Source organism: Anomalospiza imberbis, chromosome 22, assembly GCF_031753505.1.
Source record: "Anomalospiza imberbis isolate Cuckoo-Finch-1a 21T00152 chromosome 22, ASM3175350v1, whole genome shotgun sequence".
Classification (NCBI taxonomy): Eukaryota; Metazoa; Chordata; class Aves; order Passeriformes; family Viduidae; genus Anomalospiza; species Anomalospiza imberbis.
Window position 1 is genome coordinate 2,593,559 of NC_089702.1, and position 18,388 is coordinate 2,611,946.

The 18,388-nt window shown below is 52.5% G+C and overlaps 2 protein-coding genes across 2 annotated transcripts; one reads left to right on the plus strand and one right to left on the minus strand.

Moving 5' to 3' along the window:
• Positions 1 to 849: 849 nt before the first annotated feature.
• Positions 850 to 7,142, minus strand: LOC137487084 (ubiquitin carboxyl-terminal hydrolase 17-like protein 6). The gene is made up of 13 exons (XM_068212723.1): positions 6,968 to 7,142; positions 6,283 to 6,395; positions 5,517 to 5,717; positions 4,995 to 5,105; positions 4,817 to 4,919; positions 4,604 to 4,671; positions 4,375 to 4,445; positions 3,761 to 3,843; positions 3,398 to 3,509; positions 2,934 to 3,074; positions 2,627 to 2,727; positions 1,150 to 1,896; positions 850 to 862 (listed from the first exon to the last, which is right to left on the minus strand). The coding sequence occupies exons 2-13, from the start codon at positions 6,305 to 6,307 to the stop codon at positions 850 to 852; spliced, it is 1,776 nt and encodes a 591-aa protein (XP_068068824.1). The 5' UTR covers positions 6,308 to 6,395; positions 6,968 to 7,142.
• Positions 7,143 to 14,871: 7,729 nt separating this feature from the next.
• On the plus strand, positions 14,872 to 17,909 carry LOC137486637 (acrosin-like). Its single transcript, XM_068212062.1, has 5 exons — positions 14,872 to 14,978; positions 15,136 to 15,348; positions 16,082 to 16,347; positions 16,618 to 16,763; positions 17,161 to 17,909. Exons 1-5 carry the CDS (start codon positions 14,893 to 14,895, stop codon positions 17,713 to 17,715), a joined length of 1,266 nt encoding a protein of 421 aa, XP_068068163.1. The 5' UTR covers positions 14,872 to 14,892; the 3' UTR covers positions 17,716 to 17,909.
• The last annotated feature ends 479 nt before the right edge of the window (positions 17,910 to 18,388 follow it).

The window sequence follows — 18,388 nt, forward strand, 5'->3', positions numbered from 1 at the left end:
CCTGATGTTTTCAGTGACAGTGGTGGGTGTGATAGTTTGGCCAAGCTGCTCTCAGTGCTCTTTAACACTAAAAACAGGAGACTCTCCTTGTTCAAGCCATTCCTGGTAAGGTGTAAACAGCTGGAGCTGCTGTGTCCCTGCTCAGGCAGTTTCCTGCTGCAGCTGGCTCCCTGGGCACCCCCTGACTGACAGCTATCCCCTCAGACTGTAAAAGCCCTGTCCCACTCTTTAACAGGACAGACTTCTAACATCCCCCTTCTCGGAGTGTGGAGATTCCTTCCCTGAGTGGGGCCACCCAGCAAGGTTTCACTTTGAGAAAAAGAGACTTGTTCAGGGCCGTTGGCAAGGGTGAGTAAAGTCAGTCTCTACTTAACATTTATTTTTCTACCTTTAATATAATTGCTTCAATACTGAACTATATTAGTAGCAGTAACCATCTACACTGTGGAATAAAGAATTCTAATTAAAGCCTTTTAGTCTAGTCATTAGCATCATCATCCATATAAATAAATTCTTCCCTCATGTTTGAGAAGGTGTGTAGAAAACAAGGACACCTTTGCTAAAAACCGCAGTGCTAATCTTCCATTCTGCTTCAGCCAGGGCCATAATCTGACTGCAGCACTCCGGGAATGCCCTGGGTGCTTGTCTGACATGCATCTGTGGGCCATGGAAACCCTCCCCTTCCTCGCTGAAGGGTGGTGGGCAGTGCACAGCACGAAGCGGCTGCGGAGATCATAGCCCGGCTGTGGGGATCTTCTCTGCTCTCTCAGCCTGGTTCGGGATTGCTCCCGAGCAGCCCTGAGCATGGGAACCCACCTGAAGCTGCTGTTGGAGGGCCCTGAAGCTGCGTTATCCACTGGGGCTTTGCCACAACGTGGAGGACTTGTTGTCCCCCTGTTCCTCTTGCCCAGAGAGGGGAGGTGGGCTGTGCGCTGCACAGAGCGGCCGCGGAGGTCACAGCCCTGCCGCGGGGATCTCCTCTGCTCTCTCTGCCTCGGTCGGGTTTGCTCTCCAGCAGCCCTGAGTATGGGACCCTGCTTCCAGCTGGTGCTGGAGGGCTCTGGAACTGCTCTATCGACAGGGGTTTGGTCACGACATGGAGAATTTGTTGTCTGCCTCCTCCTCTTCCTAGGTGAGGGCTCTGTGTACTGCACAAAGCGGCCGCGGAGGTCGTAGCCGCCCCGCACGGATCTGCTCATCTCTCTCTGCAGCAGCAGGGTTTGATCCCAAGCAGCCCTGGGGGCACCAGTCCACTGCAGGCTCCTGCTGGAAGGCCCTGAAGCTGCACCATCCCTGGGAGCATGGTCACAGCTGGGAGGGCCCACTCTCTTCCCTGCAGAGTGGTCACAGTCTGTGGTGTCCACAAAGCAGCTGCGGCCATCCCTGCCCCACAGCGGGGATCTGCTCCAGGCCTGCTCCCTGCCAGCATCTTCCATGTCCAGCGCCATGTCCTGCAAAGAGGGCTGTGGAGAGTTCCTGCCCTTCTCTCCTGAAAGGGCCAGACTCAGTGGGGAACCCCCAGAAGTTCTGGGAGGGGACATTTCAGAGCCTCCCAAAGGCTCTTCTGGAGGGCTGCCAAGGCCATAGAGCCAAAGGTGCACAAATGGGATGGATCTGGGTGGGATGCTTTGAGAGGAAGCAGCATTGTGGCTGTGAAGAATGCTGCAAGGTGGGAAGGGGAGAAGGGAAAATGCTGAGATCCTAGAGAGGAATCCACTGCTCCTCTGGTGCCAAGTTACCCTCCTCCCCAGAGTTACCTTCATCCTGCCAGGCAAACCCTCTGGGCCAACAGAAGCCACCTGCTTGCTGCTGCTTGCCCACTGACTGAGGAAGGAAGGAGCATATGGTGGTGCCAGCGAGGAAGAAGCCCTTTCTCCAATCTTCAGATCAGAGCATCTGGAGAAAAAAAGAGTGATCTCAGTTTAGAGCTGTTGTTGCCTTCCCTGAGGTTCAGTCATTTTCTTGGAGAGGTTTCTATGACAGAGAGAAGACTTAACCAAGGCCACTAATGGAAATTTCAGCTAGAGTCTTCTCACCCAGTCTGCTCCTGTCCCAGCAAAACCTCATTTTTGTACTTTCTACAGCCTCCATTTCATAAATTCACAGACTTGTTTGGGTTGGAAGGGACCTTAAATCTCATCTTGTTCCACCCCCTTATCATGGGCAGGAATACCTTACAATAGACCAGGTTTTTCCAAGCCCTGTCCAACCTGGCCTTGAACACTTCCAGGGATGCGGCACCCACAGCTGCTTTGGGCAGCCTGTTCCATTATTTCACCAGCCTTACACTGAAGCATTTCTTCCTAATATCTAATGTAAACCTGCCCTGAGTCTGCTGAAAACTGATAGTCTTCATCCTATCCAACCCTCCCCACCTTTCCTGGCAGGCCCCTTTAAGTTCTCTTGCTCTTCTCTACATAAGTCCAGCATCAGAGGGCAGACAAATAGCCTGTTACATCAGGGCAGCAGCCTGAAGGACAGACATGGAGTAGTACAGGTTTCACAGCACTGAATGATGCAGGTAGTAATTGCAGTCAGTGAGAAAAACACTCTAGAGTATGAGAAGCAAAACAATAAACAGGGAAAAGGAAACATCTTCTGAACACATCTGAATCCTGGTTATTACCTGGCATAAAACAGCAGGTAGGCTTGCTGTCTGAGAGCTGTGTCAATGCAACAGAGCTCCACAGACTCATCATCCATCTGGTACCACAGCCCGTTGCTGGCCTGTGAAAAAAAGACAAGGATCTCTGCATGGTTTATCTCCAAAAACACAGGCAGAAAACTACCAAAGAGTATGTCAAAACAAATCCAGTCCAGTCCCTAAGGAGACCTTCTGCCCCAAAACCTTGGCTGTCAGTAACACTGATGGGAAAGTTTATCTTCCCCAGCAGACATTTTCCCCATTGGGAAGGAAGGAAGTAGCTGCTTACCTTTGTGTAGCAGAAATAGTGTCCTTCATGGCAGCTGACCCCACTGTGCACCAGGACAGCATACAGGGAGTAATGGAGGGGTTCTGCATCGGCCTGGGACATGTACGGGCGAAGATCCAGGTACTCGGGGTACTCCACAACCTACAGAGACACCAGGAGGGCTCAGAAGTGACCCTGACCTGTGACATAGAATAGTCTGCCACATCCAGGGGCCAGAGGTGTGGAAATACATCTCTGGGGCTCATGAACAGCTGGTTTTCCATAAAGCAACATGTAATGGTTTGGGTGGCAGGAAACTGTTCTTGGCCAAAGCAGCTCTGTTGAAGATGAGTGCTTGCCTGTCTTCCCAATGGAATTCTTCTCTCCCCAGAAGGGAACACGACTAACCCAACACAAGTGGCTTGTGCCAAGCTCTAGGAAATCTGCTCCAGGAAGAGAAAGCTGCACACCGGTTGTGTACACACCTTGCTGATCTTCCCGCCGGTGAGACAGTCAAACCTTTTCAGGCACACTGTGAGAATCTTGGGTGCACAATGGACTGTGAACCTCTTGGAGGCAGCAACATTCTTCTTACACCTTGAAACCAAGCACAGAGCCCAGTGCTGAAATGCACCCAATCCTCCCCCAGGTTGGCCAGGCAACTTCTCCTGACTCACACAGCTCGAGCTCTTGTGAGTCTTGCTATTCTATGGCTATTCACTGCCATGTTTTTAAAAAGCTGCATCTCATCTGTGTGCAGTAAACCTGCAGAAGATGACTTCTGCTCAATGACATGCAGCCCCCTCCCACAGGATCTCGTGTTAATATGTTCTTAGTAATCATCTTACTTGTTACATTTAAAGCAGTTATCACCGTCCAGGTGCTCGGGTGTCACAAAGTCCTCCAGAGCTGCAGTGAGGGACGAGGCTGCCTGGAGCAGTGAGAAGTGAGCATGCTGAGCTGCAGGAAATGCCCTCACCCCAAACATTTCCCAGGAGCTGACAAGAAAACCCCTGCAGATGATACTGAAGAGACCCACCATGAACCTCTCCAGAAGGAGGCAGAAACAGAGTGTGATGCTGAACATTTCCCTGTGTTCCAGCAGCTCCTGGAGCCATCAAAAGCTCCCTCCCTGTACCACTGCTCACTTAAACTAATGCCACTGTGCAGGGGCATCAGTGGTGCAAACAATGCAACCCATCATCCTGGGAGCCAGACAGGTGTGGGAGGGCAAAGGGAACAAGGATGAGGATATATCAAGGGTGCAGAGAGGATAATGCTGTTTGTCCAGCTTAAAAACAGTACCTACAGAGAGACCAGTGCCACGGCCTCTCCATAACCCTTCCCATCCACCACCAAGATCTCTTGTGTACACAGTCTACATTTTTAAGACAAATATGTTGACTCTGGAAAGCTGCAGGGGCCTTGGGATGTCTTGAATCACAACTGCAAAGCCTCTTACTTTGATATCCAAAGGAACATCCAGGAAGGCCTCATAGGAGTCAGAAATGGCTTCACAGCTGAAGCAGGTGACTGGAAGGAAAAATCCAAATGTTGAGCAATGGTGAGCTGACCAACATTGCCCATTTACACACTGCACCTGTCCCACCAGTCCCAGGACCAACTGTCAGGCACAGGCAGACAGAAGGGCACAGGCAATGCCAAAGAGAGTAATAGTTGTGGAAACGTACCTCTGGATCTCAGAAAGCCCCCAAATATTTGATAGACAACGGTGGTGGATTGAGAAGAGAGATCCAAGCTGGAAACAAGTGGTAAGACAGAGCATTATCTCCTCCACGAGTTTTGCTTGGCCTGAAAGCCCAGGGTTTAGGTTTCCCTTACAGGAGCACATCAAGCAGTCCAAAGGGCTCAGAATGTTGTGAGGGTAATTTGCTTGTGCTTACTCATTGCTTGCACTCAGACAAGCTCTCTGCATGGCATTGACAGTACAGCATAGGAAGTCATGGGCATCTTCCTCCCTGCCAGGCTGAAAATGCTCTCCTATACCTAAGAAAGAAGAAGTTTGTAGTTCTCTCATACAAGAAGGGAAGAAAACTTGTCAAAGTACCTGGCACGACTTACATCTGAAAACCTTGAGGACAGTCAAAGGCAGGATGGCACTGACAGGGGAATGCAAGACCTCGTTAATGTGCGCCTCCATGATGCACATCATGCAGAAACCTTGCTGGTGACCTGAAGAGGGATGCAGGGAAGGTTCTTAGGTTAGCAAATATCCACAGCAATGGGGTATTTCTCCTCTTCCACTCCCACTCCGGTGCAATACGCCACTGCTCCCAGTGTCCCAGCAATCCCAGGACATTTTAGAAAATGTTCTTAAGAGGGATGCTAAACCGACAGTTTTCTCTGCAATAAGCAAAGAGAGTTTAACTTGCAGGAATAAAGACTTGGAGTTACAAAGAGGTGTCTTCATGAAGGGTAAGACAGCTGGGTAGTTCAAATGGCTTCTAGGCTTGAGTGCTCAAAGAACATAAACTCATGGGGCTGACAAAGGGCTGCTGTTCTCCTAAATCAAATTCCAGATTCTGGGAATCTTTGGGATTTGATTAACAGATTTTCAAAGAGATGTTCCTAAAAAGCACTCACAGGCCCTGCTGTGCTCTCGGGACAGCAGGTAGTTGGCCAGTGGGGGGGTGTAGGTCAAGCACTGCAGGACTGCATTCAGGAAGCACGTGTTGCCCACATTGAAGAGCCCTGCTCCAGCACTCTGTCTCTGCTGCCAGACCATGCAGATCTTCTCTGGTGGAAAGAGGATCCTTTTTGGAGGAGCCAATCCTTCAGCAATGACTGCAGAGAAAATCCATTTGGAAAGAGATGAGGAACAAAAGCATATTTAAACTTTTGAGTTCTCCACACAAGCAGTCAGGACAACCAGCTCGAACCTTCAACTCAGTATCAGGGGAAGCCTAGCACTGCTGTTGAAATTTACTGATTTGGAAAATTCTGTACCCCTGCTTACTTTGCCAACAGTCCAACAAACCCCAACTCTGATTTCTGGGCCCCAGGGTACCTTCCTTTCTCACCAGAGTTGTAGACTAGATTATCAGGTCAAGTTTTCCTTGATTGTAACTGCTTGTAACTTACTGAAAACAAGCAAGTACTGAACACAAAAGATAACTCAAGGATGTCAGACCTCTCTATGAGCGATGATGTTTTGAAGTCTTGTACATAGTGACAAAGGAGAGACAAAAGGTGTTTTCCTGTGACTAATCATAAACACCTGGGTCAGTCTGGCTGCTCTCAGGAAACATCCCAGAGTTGTGAGCACATCATTCTGGGATCTGACCACCAGTCACATCAGTTTCTGTGGGGATTCACAAAGTCCAAACCTGCCTGTGAAGCTGTTACTCACAGAAATGATTCTCTGTTGTGGCCATTGCTTCTCTCAGGAACAGAGGGCAAAGCTCTGGATGATCAAGGACATCAGGACATGCTCCAGAAAGAGATCTGTGTCAATCCCATCACCTGATTGCAAAGAAATTACTGTAGCTCACCAAAAGTATAAAAACTCCAAATAAATACAACCTACAAAACAGCATCTGCCATCCAGAGTTTCAGTGGTGCTTGTACCAGCTGCCGAACTGCAGGCTCACACCTTTGGGATCAGTGACAGAGCCCCAGTTCACAGGAGGTTCAAAGGTTCCTCTGAAGTGCTCCAGTGCATGTTCCCTTCTCTGAAGAGGCCCTGATGCTGCTGTCACAGCATCAACAGCAGAGCTCTCTGGCTTTCCCACCTCCTCTGCAGGAGTGACCAGCTTTCAGCCACTAACTTAACTACTGCCTTTGCTGCTTTCCTTTTTCTGTCTCACTCCCTCCTGCAGCAGCCAAGGTGTGCTTTTTGCCACTCTGGGCTGAGCCCAGCCCCTCAGACTACAATCACCCCCTACTTACCTATCCTAGGCTTTAGTAAAGAAAAGAGAATCAGCAAATAAGAACTCTAGCCTAGCCTGGGCAGCCTACAGGGTATAAGCCAACTTAGACTTTTATCCCATATCTCCTTCCTCTATGATCTATCTCAAGAGTCTAATCAAAATTACCTTTGAGAGGATGAAAGTTGAGGAGGACAGTAAACAATAAATTTGTTTAAAAGACAGGCATGAGAGTAGCAAAGGAAGAAGCTGAGTTATCCTGAAGGCCAGCTCTTTCATTAGCCTGCTTTCAGGACACCGCGCATTGGGCAGGAGAGGTCACAATCACTGGAGAGCTGCCACATCTCTGCCGCTCTGTGACATCGGGCCACACCAGGATGTGTCCCCTTGAGGCCACACAACCACATGGTTGGCACAGGAACCCACATAGCTCCTCTCACAGGTGGAAGTCACTGGGACTCCCTCTGTGCTGCTGATGAAGAGGAGTTGGCTGGCAGAGCTGCCACTCCTTTCCCAAACCACAGAGCTCAATGAGTACAGGCCTGCCCAGAGATGGCACAAGCCTGGTCACAGTTCTGTCTGGCACACAGGCTGCTGGGGATTTCTGTTCCACTGTGAGACTTGTGTGGGCAAAGCAGGGTCATTTCCAGTGAATTTTATCTGCCCTCAAGGTACACCCACAGGCTGACCTGGACTGGCACCACCAAAGGGATCCTCCAGGGCCTGAGCTGGGTGAACCTTGGCTGCCAGCCCCCCACCCAGCTGCTGCCTCACCTGGGCAGCTTTTTAGCAGCTTCACATTTACTCCTTCCTCCAGGCTTGGTTAGGCTAGGTTTGATCAGACACAGCTTCAGCCAGATTCCCACTCAGGATGGCTGGAGGCAGTTTTGTTCCTGCTGCACTTGACCCATGTGGTTTAGGGCGATGCTCTGGATGCCTGGAGTTCTGAGCAGCCTCTGAGCAGCAGGCAGTTTGTGTTCCTCATGCACCAAGGAGGCAGCTGGCTGCTATTCACCCCTGATGCCTTGGGATTTTAGCTTCTATATTTTTCATATATTTGTAATCCTGCAATTCTTTAGTGTATAACTCTAAACTCCAAATACAGTGTTAGCTACTGTCTTCACATTTTGGTCAGACACAACAATTCCTCTCCAGTCCTGGCAATCAAGGACACCTCACTGCCTCAGGCCCAAAGAAATGTAAACAAAAGTGAGTTGGAGGGAGCAAATTTGGGCTAAATTACTTCATTATCTGAAGCTGTAATTGGAAGATTAACCCTCAATATGCAAACAGACCAAACTTATAAAAGTATCAAAATCTGTGACCTGTGGTCCATTTTTGGGTGTAGCCCCTGGGGGAACTTCATCTGCCCAATATGTACCTGAAGGCCCTTCAATAAATACAACCACTTTTTATTCCCTTAATTTTGTCTGGCCTCTGTTTTTAGGTAGTCCCAAATGGCATTACCCCCAGGTGAACTGGCTGCTTTGGCCCCTGCCCAGCCTGGGCCACCAAGTTTCACTACAAGGCAGCGACACACACTGACAGCAAGGATGGATTTTTGGAGATCAGGGCCCACCAAACAGGGTGGAGTTTTGGAGATCAGGGCTCTCCTGCTGGGGAGAGTCTGAGGCACAGGCAGGAGGGGCCAGAACCAGCACAGCACTGCTCCAATTTACTCCATTTGCATTTGTGTTAATTTAGGAATTTGGTTTTCCTTCTCACGTCCAACTAGGCAATAATTGTCCCTTTTCCCTGCAAGCCCCACAGCAGCCTCGGATCAGGATCCAAGAACCTGTGTGGGCAATGACCCACTTTGGCTGTGGCACAGCTGAGCCCGCGGCGCTGGAGGTGCGGCTCCTGTGGGAGCTGCCCGAGCTCCCTGCACGGCCCCGAGCCCTCCTGCCTGAACACGGCTCCCCTCTCACCTCCGGGAACAAGGCTGAGATTTACACAACTCTACTCCAGAGTGCTTTACAGCAGCCAGGGCTCAGGCTCTGTAAGCAGAGGGGCACTGAGGAACTCCACTGGAAGCAATTAATGATGGCACTTCTGACCACTGCCTGTCCCCTGCTCACAGAGGGCCATGACAGCTTTTGAAATTACACTAATTAAAAACAAATTTCAATTATTTTTAATTAACTTTTAAATAATTGATTTTATTGATCATAACCAGTATATTAATCATAAGCAGTGCGTTCGTTTTAAACCACTTTTAGCCAGCATTTAGCAAAGTTTGTCATGAGCTGCTATTGTGGGAACAAAGTTTGGAAAAATTACTGGAAATTACTGGAAATTAAAGTTTTGCTAAACTAACCTTGACATGCCTCAATGAACAAAGTCTGAAGAGAGACAGAGATATATTGCTGAAATTGGACACAAGGAATGCAGAATTCAAAGGTCGCAAGGACATTTTGCAGAAACCAGAAGATGATGAAGAGACTAGCAAAGACCATTCAGTACAAAACAGAAAACTCTCTACAATGTTGTGATTGTTGTATCCATATGGCCAGCCAAGGATTGAGATTTTCCCCAGCCTGCAGAGGGTTTAGGTGATGGGGCACCATAACAAAACTGCTCTCAGCAAAGGTTTATTCTGATCCTTCTGAGCTGGGGGGAAGCTGCAGCTTCAGGGGAGGGAGGTCTGCTGTCTGCATTTCATTTTGATGCCTCATCAAAACCACTGCAGGATTTAGATAAAAATCAAAGGGTAAGTGCCCAGGAAGGCTCCTGACAGCCTTAAACAAAACAAGACTTTGGATCCCGGTTGCTCCCTAAAGGAGGGAGAAGCTGGGTGTCCCTCTGCTCCCTCAGGGAGAACCCAGGTGTCCCTCTGCTCCCTTTCAGGAACCCAGGTGTCCCTCTGCTCCCTTTCAGGAACCCAGGTGTCCCTCTGCTCCATTGGGAGAACCCAGGTGTCCCTCTGCTCCCTCAGAGGAACCTGGGTGTCCCTCTGCTCCCTTTGGTGAACCCGGCTGTCCCTCTGCTCCCTCAGGGAGAACCCGGGTGTCCCTATGCTCCCTTTGGTGAACCTGGGTGTCCCTCTGCTCCCTCTGAGGAACGCAGGTGTCCCTCCGCTCCCTTTGGGGAACCCAGGTGTCCCTCTGTTCCCTCAGAGAGAACCTGGGTGTCCCTCTGCTCCCTTTAAGGAACCCAGGTGTCCCTCTGCTCCCTGGGGGGAACCTGGGTATCCTTGTGCTCCCTCGGGGGAACCTGGGTGTCCCTCTGCTCGCTTGCGGAATCTGGGTGTCCCTCTGCTCCACTGGGAGAACCCCGGTGTCCCTCTGCTCCCTTTGGGGAACCCCGGTGTCCCTCTGCTCCCTGGGGAGAACCCGGGTGTCCCTCTGCTCCCTTTGGTGAACCCGGGTGTCCCTCTGCTCCCTCAGAGGAACCCGGGTGTCCCTCTGCTCCCTTTGGTGAACCTGGGTGTCTCTCTGCTCCCTCAGAGGAAACCAGGTGTCCCTCTGCTCCACTGGGAGAAATCCCTCTGCTCCCTCAGGGAGAACCTGGGTGTCCCTCTGCTCCCTTTGGGGAACCCGGGTGTCCCTCTGCTCCCTGGGGAGAACCTGGGTGTCCCTCTGCTCCCTCAGAGGAACCCGGGTGTCCCTCTGCTCCCTCAGGGAGAACCCGGGTGTCCCTCTGCTCCCTTTGGTGAACCTGGGTGTCTCTCTGCTCCCTCAGAGGAAACCAGGTGTCCCTCTGCTCCACTGGGAGAAATCCCTCTGCTCCCTCAGGGAGAACCTGGGTGTCCCTCTGCTCCCTTTAAGGAACCCAGGTGTCCCTCTCCTCCCTCGGGGGAACCCGGGTGTCCCTCTGCTCCCTTGCGGAATCTGGGTGTCCCTCTGCTCCCTTGCGGAACCCGGGTGTCCCTCTGCTCCCTTGCGGAACCCGGGTGTCCCTCCGCTCCCTCGGGGGAACGTGCCCCGATCGCCAAGGGCCGGGCCGAGGCCGGGGCGGTGCGGGCCGTTCTCGGCAGGCGCTGCGCGGGCATGCCCGAGGCCGTGCTGACGGTGATGGCTGCCGGCCGGGAGCTGTTTTGGGGCGGCTTTGGGGCATTTTGGTCATTCGCAGGGAGCTGCGAGGGCGGTGGAGGGCCCCGGCGCTCCGTACGTGTCTGGCAGGGCGGCTCGGAGGCGCTGGTGTTCCTCTCAGCGCTGGAAGTTCCCTTCTCTCGTGCTCTCTGCCCTGCCCAGCCCGCGGGCTCCCAGAGCCGTCCCTGCGTGCATGGGGGCTGCTCCCATCCCGGGGCATTGGGCAAAGCCATTCCTTGGTGTGGGTTTGACGTTCCCCACACAGACAGCGCCGGGCTGTTTTGGGGAATTGGGGCTGTTCTGAAGACTCAGCTGGAGCCCTGCTCAGAAGGACCGGGAGAGGCCCAGCAGCACGGAGCCAGCCTGGCCGGTGCACAGGGGCACCGAGCAGGACACAAAATCTGTTACAGAGGTGCCACTGGCCACAACAGCACATGAGGAAATCTTCCTCTCGCTGCAGGTCAGAGGGAGCAGCAGATGTGATCAGCAGCGTTCCAGGCCCCTCTGAGGTGGAGGTGGAGAGTGGAAGAGCCTGGAAGAGACTGGCTGGACGCTGCAGTGGTCAGTGTGACACGGAGCTGTGGCCTGGTCAGTGCAGGTCACAGGCTCTGGCCCCTCTGTTTGGAGGCACAGGTCACCTCGGGGCTGGAGCCCAGCTGGAGGCAGGAGAGGCTGCGCTCAGCAGTGCCTCTGGAGTTGAGAATCTCTCTCTGATTCCCGTGTGGCTCAGGTGCCACTTCCCAAACAGCACGGAGAAACCCACCTCTGCCTTTAGTGTGCTCTGAGAAAGCCCAGCTCAGACCTGCTTCGTTTTCTAGTGAGGGAATTTGTCTTTTTCCAAAGGCTGCAGAACCCAGGAGCAGGTTGCCAAGTGTGAACAGTTGGATGTTTTCCTTTCTGTGAGCACTGGGGCTTTGGTCCTGCGTAAATCCGTGGGGCAGAGGGTGAGAGATGCTGGGATCAGGTGGCAGTGCTGGTTGCTGGAACATGCCAGGATCCTTCTCTGCAAGCTGCATTCTGTAATTCCTGAACCAGCCATGCTCACCTGCCTCTCCCATCAAGTGGGTTTGTTTTCTGGGGTCCTGTATTTCTTGTTGTCTTCCACAAATCCAAGGAAAAACATGCACTTTATTTCAGTTCTTCCCCTCACCTAATCCCCTAAGTGTTCATTTGGAGGTCTCTTGCAGCCCCTAATACTGAAGCAGTCTTTTCAGGGTTACCCAGGGGTTCTGGGGGGTTGAGAGCTCACAGATGAAGTGCTGCTTGTGGCCAGGGACCAATGGAATGGCAAGCAGTTGGCTCTCTGGGTAGAGAGGTCTCACTTCTAGCTAAGGGAACCCATTTCTGGCTCTGATCCACAAACTGGGTCAGGTTCAGGCAGTTCTCTCTAGACTGCCCACGTTGGTGAATGCAGCTGCCTCAACCTTTAATTTTTCTTTTTTTCAGACTCCATTGATGATGTGCCTTATGACCTCCTGGAATGCCATGGCAAAAGGAACCTTCTTTTCAGCTTCATCATGTGCTTCCCTTCTGGAGCAGGAGCTGCTGGCACATCAGCCATTGATCTGAGAGGGAATGAAGCAGGGTGCACAGGAGAGCATTTTCCAGAGCCAGAGGCCATGGAACAGGCTGGACACAAGCTTGGGGAGACAAAGTGAAATTCACCTCATATTAAAATCCTCTGTGGCCTATGGGGAAACAGCAAATCTCTCTCTGGAAAGCCTAAGTCAGGAATATGCCAGCACCCGTCATGCCGATATCTCCCTGTCTTGTTTCCAGTCAAACCTTCTGTTACACATGCCAGGGTTGCCAAGCTGGCCAGAAAAGTGAGGGCCTTTCAGACACAGCCTCTTCCCCTTGAAGACCTCTTGAGCTCCCCAGCTTCTTCTGATCTCTGCCCCATCCTTGACTTGTCCACCCCACTCCCTGCCCCAGGAGCCATTGCTGAGAAGGAGTTACCAGCAGTGCCTTTGGGAACTGGAAACCTCGAGACTGAAGCCTTCCAGCAGGAGCCCCAGCTCCCAGATGTACCCAGTACATCTGTAAATCTCCCCCACAACTGTTATTTGCTGAATAGAGCAGTCCCAGCACTGCTGTGTTTCATCCCAGCATTTAGTTAGCCTTATTTTTTGTGCTGTACAGTGTGGCTGCTTCAGTGAGGCCCTGTGGTCCCCCCACCTTCCCCTGCCTGGCCTGGCTGTCCCCAGGGCACCTTGCTGAACTCCTGTGGTGCTGCTGACTCCTGGGCTTGTGTCACATGTCCTTTCTAGAGGATGATTTTATTCAGCAAACTCCTTGTGCAGGACAGCAAAGCCGCAGAGATGAGCCCAGATGTCATCAGAGAGCCTGGGTGTGCTGAGGCAGGACATGGAGCTGATGGAGGTCAAAACTGCCCCTGGCTCACCCCATTCCAGTCAGCAGTGTGGTATCAGGGCTACCAAACTGTGAAGTGAGGTAGCCCCAGCGTGCGTCCCTGTGGGGTGAGGAGGACAGGGCAGGGGAGTGTGTGAATGGGGAGGGAAGAGCTTCCAGGTGTTCTGGATGAGGCATGGTAGAGCCAGGGCAGCCTTCCTGTGCACCTCAGGTGAAGTGCTGTGGGAGAAACCTTCACACAAAGCCTTGGGTTTTCCCACTGCTTTCCCCAGGTGCAGCAGGATGTCAGAGAAGGAATCAAAGCACGGAGGATTTCCAGTGAAGAAGACACCAGGAGGAGTTGGACATGTGTTATTCCATTCCATAAAACAAGGAAAACCAGGGGCCAGAGAGAGAGGTGAGGAGTTTCCAAAGTCTGCCAATCCCTGGTGACTGCCCTCCCTGCCCTCCCAGTGCCTCTGGCACAGATCCCAAAGCTGTGGGGCAGATTGTGAGGGTGAATGTCCCGGTTCTGGCCAGGATGGGGTAAATTTTTGCCATAACCAGGACAGGGCATGGCCAGGACCTGGAGGTTATTCTGAACCACTCCACACCATTTTCCAGGGACAGGGGAAGAAAACTCCTCTGGGTGACATGCATGGCAGCTTGGTTGGGTACTGCCAGGCTCCATGGCGTGGATGGTTGCATGTGAATTGTCCCACTCCATTATTAATATTGTTGCTGTTACTGTTCATTTTCTTGTTTCATTGCTGTTTCCATTATATTGTTCTTGTCTCAACACACGATCTTTACCTTTTGTGCTTCCAGTTCTCCTCTCAAGTCTACCTGAGAAGGGAGGAGAGAGGGAGAAGGGAGAGGAGCAGTGGTTTGCAGTGTTCCAGTGGGAACACCAGACTGGGGAATGCCATTCCCAAACCACAGCAGTGAGTGCATGAGCACTCTCCATCTCAGCCCCTCATGTTCTGCAGCCATGACCTCCAGCACCAATGGAGGTCAAAATTGGTGACCTCCATTGCAAGGAGGTCAATGGAGGTCACCAATTGAGCAAGAGGCAGCACTGAGGCAAAGCAAGAGGCAGCACTGAGGCATTTGCAGTACTCACCCTGCTCCAGACATGGAAAATTTATAAACAGGCTCAGAAGGGCTTCCTCGTGGCATTGAAACTCCTGTCTCCTTCTCACACTCTCTGCCATGGTCAGCAATTCCTCTTGCAACACTCAGGAGTTTCCAGGTTTGTTCCATCAGCTAAGGCTTATGTGCCTTGATGCATGCCCCCAAGTTGTTGGCACATGGCATTGTTCCTTCCTGTCCTCCTCCTAGCTTTGATGTGCCAGTTTTCTCCATCCTGGGGTGGCTCTGAGCACCCTCTCTGACCAAACACTGCCTTTGGAGTGACTTTCCCTTTGTGCCAGATTTGTCTGCCCACGGCGTCATTTTGCAGGTGCCAGGCACGGGACCCCTTTTGCCTTGCATGATCTTCAAGGTCCCTTCCAGCCCAAACCATTCTGTGGTTCTTGGGGGCTGTGGCCTTTCCCTGCCCTCTGAGGACACCATGCCCAGAACCTGGAACCACCCACTCTGTGACATCAGCCCCAGGGCTGCAGGTGCCATGGGCAGTGCAGCTGCTGCAGGCACTCCGGTCAGAGGCTGCACTGGAAGAGACAAGCTTTTGTTTCTTTCAGCTGACAGATGCTGCTGGCAGTGATGAATCTGCTGTACCTCTTCATCCTGCTGGCTGTGTACAGACCTGCACATGGCACCTGGGACAACTGCAGGTATGGCCCCAGGCTCTAGGAGGGTGCTTGTCCCCCACTGCCACACCCCAAACCCCATGTGGGAGCCTCCTTGCCAGCACCCAGGTGCTGGAGCAGAAGGAGCCAGCATCAGCAGCAGCAGCTGCTGGGCAGGGCAGTAATGACTTTGTGCTTCCAGAGGGACCTGTGGGCTCCGGCCCATGGCTTCTGACTACAACTCCATAGCTGCTGACTACAGAATTGTGACTGGCACAGGTGCCCTGCCAGGGGCCTGGCCCTGGATTGTCAGCATCCAGGACCCCAGGAAAATAGGCACCGGCCATACGTGTGGAGGGTCCCTCATCAGCCCACAGTGGGTCCTCACAGCAGCCCACTGCTTCCTCCAGGCCAGGTAAGGACGAGCAAGAAATGAGGGTATCCTCACCACACAAACAGTTGCCCAGCCTGCAGCACCTCGGTACTGCAGAGCCCAACTGAGAGACTGCTCAGAAGGCTGGGCTTGTGCCACTGCTGCCCAGCAGCCTCCAACGTGGCATTCCTGGAGCCTAAGGCATGCTAGGTCAGTCACACTCCTCATTACTCTGCTTTCCTCTCTGCCTTGAGAAGCAGAAGGCAGGGAAGTGCTGAGCTGCCACAGTGATGCCTTTTCAGGACTACCTAAAAACAGGCCAGACAAGGAATAAAAAAGTGATTATATTTATTGAAGGACCTTCAGGTACATTTTGGGCAAAACAAAAGCCACCTCAGGTGCTACACCCAAAAATAGACCACGGGTCACAGGATTTCACACCTATAAATTTGGTCCATTTGCATATTGAGGGTTAATCTTCTAATTACAGCTTCAGGTAATGAAGTCATTTACCCCCAGTTTGCTCCCCACAACTCACTTTTGTTTCCATCTCTTGGGGCCTGAGGCAGTGAGCTGTCCTTGATTGCCAGGTCTGGAGAGGAATTGTTGTGTCTGACCAGAATGGGAAAGCAGCAGCTCACACTGTATTTGGAGTTTAGAGTTATACACTAAAGAACTGCAGGATTACAAATAGATGAAAAATACAAAAGCTAAAATCCTAAGGCATCAACAGCACACGACTCTGCTTCCCCTCAGCCCTCTCTCTGCCTTGCAGGAACGTCACCATGTGGCGTGTGCTGATCGGGGCCACCAAGCTGACCCATCTGGGCCCCGAGGCCCAGGTGCGCCACGTCAAGCGGCTCCTGGCCCACCAGGAGTTCACGGCTGATTCCCAGCAGAACGACATCGCCTTGCTGGAGCTGGACAAGCCCGTGGAGTGCAGTGACTATGTCCAGCTTGCCTGCGTGCCCAATGCCTCGCTCACAGTGTCAGAGCTGAAAACCTGCTACATTGCTGGCTGGGGTTCTGCCAGTGCAAAAGGTGAGTTCCCAAAAAGAGCCCTGAGGGTGAGCTGGGCACACTGGAGAAATGGGTTGGGCTTCCTGACAGCAGAGACCAAAGTCAGGCTGTAGGATGTGTTCCTCTGGAGAGGTGGGCCTGGCCTGCTCTCCAAAGGCAGACAGAAAGGACACAGCACTTCAACAGCTGCTCCAGAGGCAAAGCCAAGCCCTAGGGAATGAGTTCACCCCCAGACAGGGGAGTGGAACTGGCAAGGAGCTGCTGGGTGCTCATTCCTTCCTGTGCTCCCAGCTCAGGGTCTGAGTGATGTCCTGCAGGAAGCCAAGGTCCGTCTCCTGGATATCCGGCTCGTTAACAGCAGCCGCTGGTACGCTGGGGCCATCCACACCCACAACCTGTGTGCTGGCTACCCACGGGGTGGCATGGACACCTGCCAGGTACGACTGCTGGGAGCCAGCAGTGAAGGTACCCCGTCACCATGGGCTTTGCCTGGCAAACCACTTTTCCTCCACTGCTGGAGTTTCCTTGCCAAGTGCCCATGTTCCCCAGGCCTCCCCGTCTGCCCAGAAAGCCCATCCAGTGTTCTCAGCAGCCCAGAGGTCCAGATTCTGGATCATCCATGCTCTGCCCATCCAGGATCACTGTGCAGATACAAAAGGGGGCTTTCACAGACACCCACCCTGTTTCCAGCTAAGGTTCTTGACACTCCAGCACCTGAGCAAAGCCTTTTTGTGCCATGAATACAGCTGTGGCAGGGGCTGCAAGAGAGAAGCAAACCTCTAGTGCTGACAGCAGCCACCCAACAGCACCCTAATCCTCTTTCCTGTGTTGCAGGGTGACAGTGGAGGACCTCTGGTGTGCAAAGATAACCATGCCAGCTACTTCTGGCTTGTTGGAGTGACCAGCTGGGGAAAAGGCTGTGCCAGAACAAAGCGGCCGGGAGTCTACACCTCCACTCAGTACTTCTACAACTGGATCCTGATCCAGATGGGCGTGTGCCCACCTGTAACAGCCACTCCAGCACCAGAGTCAACCTGCATCTCAACCCCTCTTGAGCAGCCAGAGCCAACACCAACAGAGTCAGGCTGCTCTACTCCCACTCCATATCCACAGTCAGCTGAAACAGCCACTCCAACGCCAGAGCCAACCTTCAGCTCAACCCCCTTTGAGCAGCCAGAGCCAACACCAACAGAGTCAGGCTGCTCTACTCCCACTCCTCATCACCCAACTGCAACAGCCACACCAGAGCCAGCCTTGACCTCAAACCCCTCTGAGGAGCCAATGTCAACGCAACCTCTCTTGCCTGCTCCACATCCGTACCAGATACTGGTGAAATTCTTAACTCAGGTGCACCAGATGCTGCTGGGCCTCATGAGAAAAAAGACATGAGCAGCAGGATGAACAGGATCCAGTGCAGACTGCAGTGGACCATAACCATTTCGTACTGGGGCAGTGCCTGCTCATCCAAAGGCAGCCTCAGGGTCAAAAGTGTCTTCTGTCCTGCCCATCTTCCTCCTCTGCATGCACACAAACGCTGAAATTGATTTAGTTGTGGAAATAAAGTTGCCTATTGCCACTGTTAACATGTGTTTGCAGTCCAGTCCAGTCTCCTGTGCAAGGCAAGGAGTCTCAAGCCAGGCACCAGCAAAACAAAGCTCTGATGGGAGAAGGGAACACAGGTCACAGGGGGCTACAGCTCTTGTGGACAGCAGTTGGGAACACTGTTTTATGCTGCCCATCAGTGGGATCCCTGGGTGTGGGACTTGAAACTGGACTCTCGTGACTCAGGAGACACCATTCCAGAAAGACTCAAGGCTGAAGATTGGCCAGACACAGGCTGAGGAGGAGTTCCACAGCCAGGAGCAAGGATTTCTGAGCAGTGGGCAGACAGAAGAGCTTTGTGCCACCCCCAGTGTTGTGATACATGAACGGTCCACAGCTCCCCTGCAGACACTGCTGGCACTCAGACTGACTCCACATCTGGCAAGGTGCCTCATGTTCCCCTACTGAGCATCCTTTACCACTCTGAGGAAGCCACATCTCTGCACTAAGGCTGGAAAGC